Here is a 13945-nt window from a genome sequence, read left to right as displayed (position 1 = left end):
TAATGAAAGTTTTGATGCCGTTGTGGAAGAACTTAAATCTAGAACAACAAACAGAGCTGTGAAAAATGTTGATATCCACTAAATTTATTCATAACAGATTCGAAATTTTAACGTGAAAACAATTTTATAAGAATAACAATGATATAAAGTAAAAAACGGATTTCGCGATTGTACTCACGGCATCTCAGATTTAGTAGAAATTAATTCCATAGTTCATATAGAAACTGCAAAAAGAATTTGAAGCCGAATCTTTCGAGAAGTCTCAAGTTAACTTTGTACCACAATGCTGTCGGTTTGTGAAATCGATAGATATTTTCTAGGGGAACCCTGCCGCAATCTCTGGGGAAGTTCATGTTCGATCCCATAAAAAATGAACCCTTAACAAAAGCTTGTTACAAAGCGACTACTAGGGAAGGTTCTGGCGACCTCCCAAAAGAATTTTCCACAAAACTCTGAAATCATAGAGGAAACTGCAGGGGAAATTCTTATTGAAAATGCTAAGGAAATTTTAACGGCAATCCTTGCTAAGTTTCCTACAGAATTTCTGACATCATTTCCAATAGAATTCTCTATCTTGAAAATCTTTAGCAGAAAACTCGGACAATTTCTTTAGCAATTTTCTCAAGCAATACATTGATTTTATCAGCAGTTCGCCTTATTGCAGTTATAAAATCTCTCAACTCAGAAAATTTGGACTGAAACTCTTTAAAATAATCTGCTTAAAAATCATCTTTTACCACTAGTCTGAAAAACACTTTGCAAAAACTAAAAAGGACGAGCAAATTCCTTTTAATTCCACTAATTTGCTTATCTTCGGACATATATAGGCCTATTTTGTCTGCGACTTACGTCAGTGTCGTGTGCTCGACAGTTTAATTTTTAGTAATTAAAGTGAAAATTACTACTAAATGTTCTGAATTGTTAATAAAGTACAAATTCATGCTAGATTTGCTCTAAAAAAAGTTTCAACACTTTTAGTGTTCTCCGATTTAAGTAAGTCGAAAGCTGTCTAACTAAAATCAAATTCATAAGCTCTAAAAATCTTCTAAATAAATAAAAATCCTTTGGCTCTTCCAAGAACTGTGTTGGAAAATTCTTCAAAATCTTTTCAAAACCTTTATACAAAAAAAACAACAACAAATTCAGCAGGAACTTTTTGAGCTCTTAATTTATTGAGTTTTGCAGTTCCTGTAGAATTCAGTTGAAGGTTTTCTTCATGATTTCCGGTAAGTTATCTTAAGTAATTGCCCAAATAAAAATAAATGTTAATAAGTTTCGGAGAAAAAAATTAGAAATCCATAAATATCTGGCAAAATAGTAGCAGTCTCGCTCAAAAGAGTCATCTTTGAAGAAGACAGTAATATGAAGCTCTTACGACAAAAATTCAATCGAGAGCAGTTTCTTGTACTACTTCTTTTTTCTTGCTTCACATTATTTTCAGGAAAGTGAGATTTTCAGGGTGGCCACCCAGTCGGGAATTTCGGGAAAACCGGGAAAAGCTCACAATTTTAACAATTTCAAAGATATGCATTTTAAAGAACATTCTATTCTGGTAGAAAGACTGGTTGAGACACATTCAAATATTTATAGATTCATATGTCACTTATGCATTTCAGGATTTACATGTTCCTGAAAACATCAAGCGTCCTTATAAAAATTTTCTAAAACATAACAAAAATTATAACTTCTTTCTAAAAAAATATCCTTGTGCAATCTCTAGGAGAATAGGGAATCGCGCCACTTGGGCGGTGGCTTCTATATTCGTCTGTTTTCCACTATAACTCAGTCAAATTTGAACCAATTGACACAACTTTTGGAATGTGGTGAGATAGGTATAGTATCTTCCCGTGTACAACATTTCAAGGTAATTGGTTCAAAATTGACTGAGTTATAGTGGAAAACAGACGAATATAAAAGCCACCGCCCAAGTGGCGCGATACCCTACTTGCTACAGCCTTTGTCCTTTGAGCGAAAAGTCTTTGAGAAATTTGGATAGGATGCTGATAAAATTTTGAATGAGTGAATGAATTGCCCCAAGAATAAATTAAATTTAAAAATTATGAAATTCTGTTACTCATCCACTCATCCAGAATTCTGGTGAAAACATTCTTACATTTTCAAAATATGTAGTTAGTGAAAAACAATTGAAACAATATTTGAAGGGATTTTTAGTATCTGATGGAATTCCTCAAAGCACGCCTATTATAGTTCATAAAAGTATTTCTAATATTTTTTTTGAAAGAATTCTGTTGTTTTTCATGAAGCTCTTGGATGCACTCATTTATTAAAATTGTGAATAAAAATGTTCGGAGAAAACCGGAGTAAGGTATCGGGAAAATCCCTCTTTGGTAAAACTTTAGCAAGTCCCTGGTAAAACTCCTGTTTCTATAAATTCTCGAGAATTTAGGGTATTCGTAGTTTCTAGTTAAACTATTAATTGAAATTCTCGCGGGAGTTCCAGTGAGTATTCAAAAGCATCTGGAGCAATATAGTTGTATGATTTATGGAAATAAATAATTCCCAAATAATGAATCTGCCTCCACATTTTGGGGGATATACTTTCTCAACAACTACTCTTTTAGGAATTCCTGACATATCTGAAAATGTGATAATAAATTAGATCTCTTAGAACTTCATATTGCAATCGCTGATGAAATAACGGAATGCTAGACGGATGCTAAAATTCCTATGATCTCTCAAATTTATCCTAGAATTTACTATTCCAGCCCAAGTAACCTGCCTGTCTTTCTGCAGTGACCATTTACGCTACCATAAAGTTCGCCACTGGTTTTCTATAAAAATATCTTGAAAATGACCATCAAAAATACTACACTGAAGATTTCCCTAGAAAACGTTTCCAAAATTCTTTCACGAGTAATCTTTCCAGATATTCCACCAGAATTTCATCCAGAATGTTTTTTTGGGCATTCTGTTATTGCCTATATTAGTTTATATATTAGTTTCCCAAACAAACTTACCAAGAATTTTTCAGAAGAGATTATTGGAATATTACTAAGAAATCCACTACTAATAAATTTGTAAATCATAGTGTATTCTCTGAGAATTTCGACCCCCTCAGGATTATCCTTTTTATTTTTATTTGCTTAAACAACTGCATAATTTGTACTAGTTAGTCATTTATAAACTTAAGAAATCTTTAATGAAGATGTCGTAACTTCAATGCCCATCATTAGATACGAGACAAACAACACATAACTTATTTTCAAGTTCATATGAATACTATGTTAAATCTAAAGATTTGAAAATATGTAATATTAATTCTCTTAGTAAGTTACGTTTAATTTTCACTGTAAATCATTTTATATTAGAATCGGGAAAAAATCAAAAAACTATCGGGAAAACCGGGAAAAACTCGGGAATTTTATTTGCTGCTCTGAGTGGCCACCCTGGATTTTGTGGGGCCCCCAAAATGTGGGGGCCCGGGGCCCTGGCCCCCCTGGCCCCCTCCTAAATCCGGCTCTGTCACGACACTTACAACCGTTTGCTGTATGACTTCTTCCGGGGTGATTTCCTCTTCAATTATGACTACATCATCCGATAGTGATGCAGTTCCCGTCTCGACTACCCCAGCGTAGGATGCTGGTTGTCGCTTTTCCTTCTGCTTCTTCTCCGTCTTCGACTTCGTTTTCCGCATTGGGCAAAATGCTTTAAAATGCCCCTCCTGATTACACAAAAAACACTTGTCCTTGAGCCCGTCGTAAAAAACTCTCACTTTCCATGTGTTTATCTCCAAAGAAGCAGGAATCTCCTTTCCGATCTCTAGCTCCAAGTACACACCGCGAACACCAGTTAATAGATGGTCGAGGCCCAGTCCGGTGGGGAACTTTTCTCGGACGATCTTGACGACTTTTCCGTAGTGAGAGAGAGCTGTATCCAGAACGTTGTCATTGACCTCGGGAGGGAGATCAAACAGACGGACGTAAGCAACGTTGGTCCCCGCAGTAGTAACATCCACATCCACTACTTTTCCATCAGCGTAATAAAACTTAATTACACCTGCGTTCCGTCGTTGGGCTTCCTCCATTGCTTCCCGAGTTTTGTACTTCATACAAACAGATCTCTGCGGTGGAAATTTATAAACGGCTTCCACTTGCATGACATCGGTGTGTATCCGTTTGATAAATTCCGCAATCTCCATCCACGACGGCGGCGATGCCCCCGCGGGGAACCGAAATTGAAGTGTGTTCGAAAACACTTCCATTATACACCACTAATTTGGCTATCGAGTGTGTGAACCGAACCAACAAAGCAGCGCCGAACAAAAGGCAACTACTGTTTATCGCACCGACGGAGAGCACACTACCGATGCTTCTGAATCAGAGCACAGCACAAAAGCAACTGTTGGCCTATCTTGATGCGAGTCTTGATGCATGGGAAATTCCTTGCCTGAATCGCCCACTGGGTTCTTTAGGGGTACCCAGATGATTTCACAATCAGATTCTCCGTCCAAAAAATAGTCGAAATCCAAAATTTCATAATTTTTGGAGTCCGGGAACTATTTTTAAAATGCATATAAAGTTTGCATGGGGAAATTTCTTGTTCGGGTTAAACTGTCATTTTATTGTCGTCGCGGTTGAAACCCGAAGTTTCCCCACACCCGACAATTGAAGTTTCTCAAAATCCACGTGAAACCTAACGTCGGACGTAGTGCGCTGGACCTGGCCCTCTATCCAGCGCACTGTGCCCGACGTACGTCCGTCACACGATTTAGGAGAAAAATCGATTTTCGCGTGTCAAAAATTCCGATTTTCAACTGCACGAACAATAATATGATATTATCAATTGAACTGTCATTCTGTCCACGAAAATTAAAACTGATTTGTTAATTTAACCACAGACAAACAGACGTCTCACTCTACTCACTTCCCAACGTTTCCCTTTTTAACGGATTATTTAGATATTCCGTAGTTCGCAAATCGCTCGCTCATGGCGCTTGCATCATTTTTGCACCTATTTGACGTTTGCCCGCCATCTACACAGTGGGTTTGTGTACCACAGCGTAATTAGCATTGGGCGATTATGTTTTCGTGACGATGATTTTTATCGCATTTTATTCCAAGTGATATGTCTGTTTGTCTGTGATTTAACCATTAAAACTAAGGTATTGGAATCTAATAAAAGCAAGTTATACTCAGAAAAATGAGCTCTTTCGATTAGGCTATAAAAATAGCAATATTTTATTCATTAAACAACCCAATTGCAAGAAAACGATAAGAGATAGAAGTTTGATGTCAAAGAAAGAATTTTTTAATTTATTACGCATTTTTCAAAGATAGGGGAATCAACGTATTTTGGACACAGCGTTACGCCAATATATTTTGGACACTTCCATTTGTTTTTGCTGTAAGTGTCCAAAAAATATTGGCTCGTTGCTGTGTCCAAAATATGTTGGTTCCCCTAATTGATAAAAAACAAATTAAAACACACTACTTTTGAGCTATTTTAACTAAACCAATAGAGACGAATTAGCAAAGGGCTGAAAGTCTCTATAATCCCAAGTAACCACAAGCATTATATCATTGCACAAATAAGACTGAATATCATTCATCATACACAGCTAATCGCGTTCGGTAATTTTTACCGAAATCTCAACCGCTGAGCGTTCGGTAATGGATTTTTAACGAAATTCTGTAAAAAATATCAAATTTCGGTAAAATCTTATCGTTTATCTGTCAAACTCTAACGAACTTCGGTAAAAGTTGCTACCTTTACCGAATTTTTCCTGTAAAACAAACTTAACGGTTGAGATTTCGGTAAAACATTACCGAAGTCGGTGATTTTTTCTAACTGTGTAAGACTGAATGCAATGCGAAATGTAGTAATTTCACACTTGTCATGCAATAATCCTTTAGATTGGCATTATCAATGTAATGATGCATTATATTTTTCTTTACATTAGGGTGCATTGAAGGGTCATACGATAATTCAATAATTCAACCACAGACAAACAGACGTAACACTTCGAACATTTGTCGATTCAAATCATTGTCACGGAAACATTCGCCCAATGCTAAAAGGACTATGTTTGGCCGACCACCAACTAGGTGGCGGTAGTGAGCAAACGTCAAACTCGAACAAAAACTATGCGAGCGCCACGGTTGGGCAGTTGGCCAACTATCAAATTTTGAAAAAACCGTTAAATCGGTGTACGATGGGATTTATCAGAGTGTTACGTCTGTTTGTCTGCTATTCAACACTGCAAAAACTGAATAAATGCAATGTACAAACTAGAAAATGCATTGTTGCTCTAACACAGTGATCACCAAAGTGCAGCCCGCGGGCCGCACGTGACGCCGAGTTCTCTATGTTGCCGTAGAATTTCTTAAAATGTTTCTTAAGGAGGTTGTTCTACTCCCAAAATAACCTAGAATAACGTGTTGAATGTTTCACAAATGGTTCTAGGAAGTGCAATACAAACAGTTGAAAAAATAGGCTTGAGGATCGCTGCTCTAACACATGTTGCTCTAGCAATACAATTATAAAAACTTGACTCTAATGGTATAAGCAAACGAAATCAAGAAGAGTGAACAACTTTACGATCAACTCTAGCGGTTTTCAACACTTCTGGTTCGACTCCCGACCAGCTTTATCCCCGTTTGAACCACCGATCGACGACTTTCTTAAGCAAAATCGTTTTAAAGATGACCTTTTCTCTTTTCTGTTGACTGCCATCACATCCCGATAATGATGGAAACCACAATTTGCATAATGAGTAGTGTGCGAAGGGTGTTTTAGTTTTCTTATACATATTGATGAAATATCTTCTAAAATGCATAATGAGTTTATCAATGATTTATCAGAATGTGATTGAAGGGGTCTATTACACATGACATAGTCAGTCGTTTTGCCCTCTACTGCAATGATTGAGACAGAAGAACAGTTTCCTTTTAGTTAATGAAATATCTGTTGTTATCGCTGCAGCAGAAATAGTCCAAGGCATAAGCGCGTATGAAACTCATCTAGCGGTCTTCAGCGGTCTTCTGGTTCGACTCCCGACCCGGCAACAAAAACATAATGGTTACAACATTCATGTGATGGGGCATTAGTACCGTCGATAACAAAACGGTGCTAAGAATAGATTTTTGTTTTGGTTTTTCGTGTTGGTTTAAGGATGTGCAAATGCAAATCCACAGCACATGCATTTATGTTACTTTAGCAATGGCTGTCAACGTGTTGCAATATGTGGCACTAATTTGATTTTAGTGGGGCCGTGGAGCCCTTTTCGACTTTAATATTGCTTCAATGAGGTGTTTAAAGTAATGCAGCTTTATATTCACAATTTTATACATCACTATATGGCAAAATTGATGCAATTATATACGGCTTCGTCGTTACTTGGGAAGTGCGATTAAAATCAGCGTCACAAAAGTATAATCGCCCAATGCTAATTACGCTGTGTTTCGCAAACTTACTGAGTAGATGGCGGTAGTGACCAAACGTCAAACAGGAGGAAAAACGATGCGAGCGCCATGAGTGAGAAATTTGCGAACTATAAAGAATATTTGAATGATCCGTTAAAAAGGGACCATATAGCCGAGGCGGTAAACGCACGGGTATTCAGCATGACCATGCTGAGGGTGACGGGTTCGATTCCCGGTCGGTCCAGGATCTTTTCGTAAAGGAAATTTCCTTGACTTCCTTGGGCATAGAGTATCTTCGTGCCTGCCACACGATATACACATGCAAAATGGTCATTGGCAGAGGAAGCTCTCAGTTAATAACTGTGGAAGTGCTCATAGAACACTAAGCTGAGAAGCAGGCTTTGTCCCAGTGAGGACGTTACGCCAAGAAGAGGAGAGAGGAGAGGTTAAAAAGGGAAACGATGGGAAGTGGATAGAGTGAGACGTCTGTTTGTCTGTGCCCATAATATGAACTGTGTAGCTCAGCTCATTTCAACCCATAATTTGATTATTTCTTAAAATATTTACCAAATCTATAATTTTACAATAAGTTTGAGCTAATTTTCAAATTTTGAGTCATTTTTGAGGTCATTTGGCCGAATGCCATTTGACCGAAAAATGAATGATGAACTTAAGTGGCCATACTACTATTCCCCGTCTCAGTATAACTCGAAAGAACAGCCTATGATTCAAAGAAGGAAAAATCTTTGATAAAATATTTGACAGTTTCAACGCCAACTAGGTAATCCCTGAATATAAAAGCTGGAAAGGCCTATGATTAATAGAAGCAGAGCCGGATTTAAGGGGGGCCAGGGCCCCGGGCCCCCACATTTCTGGGGCCCCCACAAAATTTCACTTCACAAAAAATGTGATGCAAGAAAAAACACTAGTGCAAGACACTTCTCTTATGGTTAGATTTTTGTCATTAGAACTTCAAGCAACTGTGATATGTTGTGATTCGTTTCAGCAAGACTGCAACTATTTGTCCAGCTATTTGTGAAATTATAAATTGTTTTCTTAAAACTTTTTACATTTATTTTTATTTGTGCAATTGCTCAAGATACATTACCAGAAATCATGTAGAAAATATTCGACTGAATTCTAGATAAACACCAAATCTCCATTGGCGTAAATAATTATTAAGGGGTGGCCAGGGGGCCTGGCCCCCTCCAGAATCACGAGATTCAGGCAATAAGAATATTTGGAGCAGTTCTGGAGTATAAAAATCTATACCGACATGACCATGGCCCTCCCTAGACTTATGACCAAGTTACGCTTAAGCAAAACTCTGTAAATTGAAAAGTCAAAAAGTTCCTGCTGAATAAGTTTGTTTTTTTCTTGGTTTTTGAAAACATTTTTAAGAATTTACCACAGAGTTTTTAGAGGAATTGAAAGATTTTTTTTCGAAATTTAGAAGTATTTTTGGAATACTAGAGTTTGATTTTACTCAAATCGGAGAACACCAAAACTGCTGCAACATTTTCTGGAGGTTATCTAGCTAGAATATAAGGCAGATTGTTTTGAATAATTTCAGTCCAAATTTCATGAGTTGAGAGATTTGCTTACTGAAATTAGGATGAATCGTTGGTGAACTTCTGATAACATCAATAGATTCCTTGAGAACATTATAGAATAAATTTGTGGAGAAATTGGCTAATCATTTGTCCAGGTTTTCGGCAAAAGATTCTCAAGTTCAATAATATATTATATCCGTAACTACATTATGAATTTATCATGGATTCTCGGTAAAATTTCTTCAAATTTTTTAATAATCCTTTTGATTTCAAAGTTAAGTTGAAATTTCTTTTGGGAGGTCGCCAGGAGTCCAGCAGTAACATTAGAACAAATTTTTGTTAAGTTTTCATACTTTATGTTATCGACCAGCAACTTCATCAGAGATTGCAGCAGAAATTCCCGAGAAATTCTCTTTGAATTTCACAAAAGCGACAATACCGAACGCGCTACAAATTATACTTGATTCCTCGAAAATTTCAGCTATAAATTCATCTTGCAGTTTCTATGTGAATGTGCAGTTTCTAGCATGAATTTTACTAAATCTGGGATCTAATGATGTGAGCACACTGGCAAAAAGCATGTTTCACTTTATGTAAATTTATTTCATCATTGTTTTTAGCGTGGAAACAAAAAAAAAATGAAATCAATTATGAATATATTTAGTGAATATCATCTTCTTTTGCTCTTTATTCAAATTGTTTCACAACTACAGTAATATCTTCATTGATACATTTTAATCAGAATTGTTGATGTTTTTTTTTAATTTTTCCCATGTTATATATGCAAAAACATATCCTCTATACAGAGGGGCCCCCATAACACTGTGGCCCCGGGCCCCCACATTTGTAAATCCGGCCCTGAATAGAAGGAAATACTTCTGATGATCATATTGGCAGTTAGAATGTCGAAAACTTCCTCTGAATTCTTTTGATCATGATTCGGCCAAATGACCCTTTCGGTCAGATGGCATTCAGCCAAACGACATTTGGCCAAATGGCCGGACACCCAAAAAAATACCAGGCGCCTGTTGTAGTAGTCCCAATAGGGTCCTAAAATTAAAGACAAAATCTCGCTTTTATTGAATAATACGATCAAGCATGATATTCTAATCGGAATTGTACTTTACTCGAACTTGAAAAACAAAGGAATAATGAGAAAATTCGAAATAAGTAAAATGGTAAATAGTTCTACTTTGACATTTGAGGTCAACCTTGTGTGACTGAGCTCGACATTTTTCGCACTGGGATTTCAAAAATGTTTTATCTGACATACACGGTGAAAAAAAATCATTCAAAGTATGTGTTATAAGCTAGAGACAAAAGACTAAAAAAATAAAAATTATATATTTTTAACTACGGTTAATAAAAACGTCAAAAAATGAGTAAATATGTACTCTTGAACCATATATTGTGGTTTAAAACAAGAATCCCGGTAGGACTTTAGGAGCCTATTGGGTTGTTTAATGAATAAAATATTGCTATTTTCTATAGCCTAATCGAAAGAGCTCATTTTTCTGAGTATTACGTGATTTTATTGGTTTATTTTGATGGTCAAATTAACAAAACAGTTTTAAATTTCGTGGATACAATGACAGTTCAAAGTTCAATCGATAAAATGACAGTTCGACCCGAACAAAAAAAATCCCCATACAAACTTTAAATGCAATTTAAAAATAGTTCCCGGACTCCAAAAATTATGAAATATTGGATTTGTATTTGTAATTTGACACTAAACCACATAACATTATCTGCAATATTAGGATTAGGTACCGTTTCAGTAATTAGAATCCTTTGTATTTTTATATGTTTACTTTCCTTGACCTGATAAACAGTGTAAACTAGCAGGCTACCGTTAATAAAGTTACAATTACAGTTACAATTTAGACTAATTTTGGGGCGGGGAATCCGATTATGAAATAATCCGGATACCCCTAAAGAACCCAATTTCGCGTAAACCAAAAAAAAAAAAAAGTTCGAAATAAATTGTTATGAAACAGAAACAAAAAACACAAACAGTAAATGGCAATATAGTTGCCACTGCCTTATAAAGGGTTAAGAAACAAATTTTGAAATATTTATAATTGTCAATATGTATTAGTCTTGACCCTAGTACGATGCTTGGATCAATATGACCCACAGGCTCGCTGAACGTGCACTACGCCATAATAGTGCGCCTAGCTCAACCTCTTAGGATTAGCTGATTGGCAAGTATATCAGGCAGTTTCCTTGACCTCATTTAAAGTGTATACTGGCAAGTTATCGTTTTTAATAAAATTACAAATTATCAACCCAAACAACAGCATATTTTCTCTACGTTTAAAGTAGACCTAGTAGAGAAATCCGTCCACTTCAGTGCCACCTCGAACACAAAAATGTCAGGAAATTCTGGAATCCCGATGTCGTTTTCCTTTACGTTTTGCGCCGAAGAAGCACTGAATTTTGCTGAGATATTCACCATCGGAGAACAAGAAGCCCAGCACCAGAAACAAGTTGTTCTTTCTGAAGAAATATATTTAAAACCACCGTCCTGAAGTGAAACCGTTGGTTCCAAACATATCTCTCCCAACCAGGGGTTATTTGAATATTTTGTATCGCGTTTGAACTTTCTTAAAAATACGATCTTCACTTAAATTCACCACAGTTCCATCCCCTTCATCACCATCATCAGCCGCTTACTTCTTGCCGGTGGCCGCAACCTGCTGTGCGGTTTCCTCCTCCTTGGCGATGGTCTGGAGCAGTTCCTGCTTCTTGTTGGCAATGCGCTCCTCACGACGCCGGCGGGCCTCACGTACCTTGTTACGCTTGGCCTCGGCCTGATCGCTCAGCATCTTGCTACGGGCCTTCTCGGCCTTTCGCTTGTGGATGTGCTCCATCAGGATACGCTTGTTCTTGAACACGTTACCCTTCGCGCGCATGTACAGATCGTGGTACAGATGACGGTCAATCTTCTTGGCCTCTCGGTACTTCTTGAGCAGACGACGCAGGACGCGCATGCGGTTCATCCACAGCAGCTTCTGGGGCATACGGGCATTGGCCGTACCTTTCCTCTTGCCGTAGCCGCAGTGACGTCCCTTACGGCGGGCCAGCGTGTTCTTGCGGACGCGGAAACGGGAGTGCACCACGACGGGCTTCTTGATGATCAAACCATCCTTGATCAGCTTGCGGATGCTCTGGCCTGCAAATGTACGGGGGAAAAAGGGGAAAATTCCGATGTTAATATACGATAATCTTGAACATTGACATTTAAGGCTGTTACGAAATGGCCCAAACTGTATTACATTGCACATTATTTTTAAATTAGTTATTTAAACTATGTACCACTCTGATCCGAACATTTTGTAAACAATTGGGTTGTTTAGTGAATAAAATATTGCTATTTTCTATAGCCTAATCGAAAGAGCTCATTTTTCTGAGTATAACGTGATTTTAAAGGATTCCAACACCTTTGTTTTGATGGTTGAATCAACAAAACAATTTTGAATTTCGTGGATAGAATGACAGTTCAATCATTAAAGTGACAGTTCGACCCGAACAAAAAAAAATTTCCCCATACAAACTTTAAATGCATTTTAAAAATAGTTCCCGGACTCCAAAAATCATGAAATTTTGGATTTCGACTAATTTTTGGGCGGAGAATCCGATTATGAAATAATCCGGACACCCCTAAAGAACCCAATTCAGAAATGATTTTTCTTTATGGCCTAACTTATTTTCTCGCATTGTCTTCGATTCTCTCTTTTTCAACAACTTAATCAAATGACTTTTAATCAGCCAAATTGACTCTAGGATTGGCTGCTCGTTCCATCGTTTTATTACCTATTTTTGCATCATTTTGTATGTTGTACCAAGAACGATACACTGTCACGGAAAACGATTTTACATAGAACGAATTCAAAGTGTATACACTAAACGGTTATCGTTAATAATAAAGCTAAATTACAAATTACAAAAAAAAAAAAAAAAAAAAACGAACTCACCACCCTCACTAATCATACGTTCCCACAGCCCCAGCAACCATCAACACAAAAATAATACTCACGGGAGTTGGTGTTTCCAATCTCGTTGATTTCGTTAGGATCCAACCAGACCTTCTTCTTGCCACATCGCATAACCGAGGCTGCGAGCCTCTTCTGAAGCTTGAGGGAACTGAAAGCAGGAACAAAAACAAATTTCCATTAGCAAGACTGTGATGATTGCCATGTTTGAGACGAAGAGGTTATTCACGCTGAACCTAATCCCAGAACCGCCGGTCCAGTGCGATCACAATCGTAAACATCTCATTAGAATCACTCGAATCACGACGAATTTCACAACGAGCCGCAATTTCCGGCAAACATTCAGCCATTCCTCCATTGCTTGCGTTTGTTCTCAACCTGATGTACGCCACTCGGGAATCGGAGGGGTTCGAGCTGTCACTCGCTGCCTTTGCACAGGCGTTGCAATCGGATCGGGGAACAAACACCCGAAAAACATTGCAAAATTCGACGCCGCCGACGCACATTCCGGACCGCTTCCACCGGCATCACTTGGTTCGCCATCTGATCGCACTTTTCCGACGGTTTGGGCCGGTTTTCCGGGTAAAATTCACTTATTTTTCGCCGCTCGCCGTACCTCATGTTGCTTATTGTTTCCTCGACAGAAGTAAAAAGAAAGCTGCTGTCGTTTGGGCGGAAGTACTACACACCGATCGCGGGCGCCAAAGTGACAGTTGCGCAGGGCTGCTTCCCAGCTGTCACGGCCGTATCCGTACGGGGGGTAGGACGGAGGGTATAAATATTTGAAATGACCGTTGTGGAGTCACATATGAAAAGAACTCAAGCAGTTTATTTTTTTTTTGGCGTAAAATCTTAGTTGAGTCAAAAAGCTTTCTTCTTCTCAGCTTATTCTTATTATAAGCAATGTACAATGCATTGAACATTGCTCATGAGCCTTTCGCAGTTTTTGTGAATTTGGTTGAAAATCGGACCTTTTGAGTCGCGAAAACAGATTTTATTTAGGTAGGTATTGCCA

The 13945-nt window shown here is 37.8% G+C and overlaps 1 protein-coding gene and 1 long non-coding RNA gene across 2 annotated transcripts; one reads left to right on the top strand and one right to left on the bottom strand.

The window, feature by feature from the left end:
* The first annotated feature begins 5962 nt into the window (after nucleotides 1-5962).
* On the top strand, nucleotides 5963-11617 carry LOC134288490 (uncharacterized). Its single transcript, XR_009997979.1, has 2 exons — nucleotides 5963-7534; nucleotides 7828-11617. It is a non-coding gene; the product is annotated as an uncharacterized LOC134288490 (long non-coding RNA).
* On the bottom strand, nucleotides 11426-13620 carry LOC109407728 (large ribosomal subunit protein eL19). Its single transcript, XM_019680879.3, has 3 exons — nucleotides 13547-13620; nucleotides 12975-13081; nucleotides 11426-12110 (listed from the first exon to the last, which is right to left on the bottom strand). Exons 1-3 carry the CDS (start codon nucleotides 13549-13551, stop codon nucleotides 11608-11610), a joined length of 615 nt encoding a protein of 204 aa, XP_019536424.1. The 5' UTR covers nucleotides 13552-13620; the 3' UTR covers nucleotides 11426-11607.
* Between the last annotated feature and the right edge of the window lie 325 nt (nucleotides 13621-13945).

The sequence above is a fragment of the Aedes albopictus genome, chromosome 2 (genome assembly GCF_035046485.1).
Source record: "Aedes albopictus strain Foshan chromosome 2, AalbF5, whole genome shotgun sequence".
In the NCBI taxonomy this organism is placed as follows: domain Eukaryota; kingdom Metazoa; phylum Arthropoda; class Insecta; order Diptera; family Culicidae; genus Aedes; species Aedes albopictus.
This window is presented reverse-complemented; position numbering and strand designations above follow the sequence as displayed.

Bases quoted from the DNA above. Each gene is read 5' to 3' on its own strand.
- LOC109407728 (XM_019680879.3), bottom strand. The intron at 12,111-12,974 runs GTGAGTATTATT...GTACATTTGCAG, and splicing joins GATTGGAAACACCAACTCCC to GCCAGAGCATCCGCAAGCTG.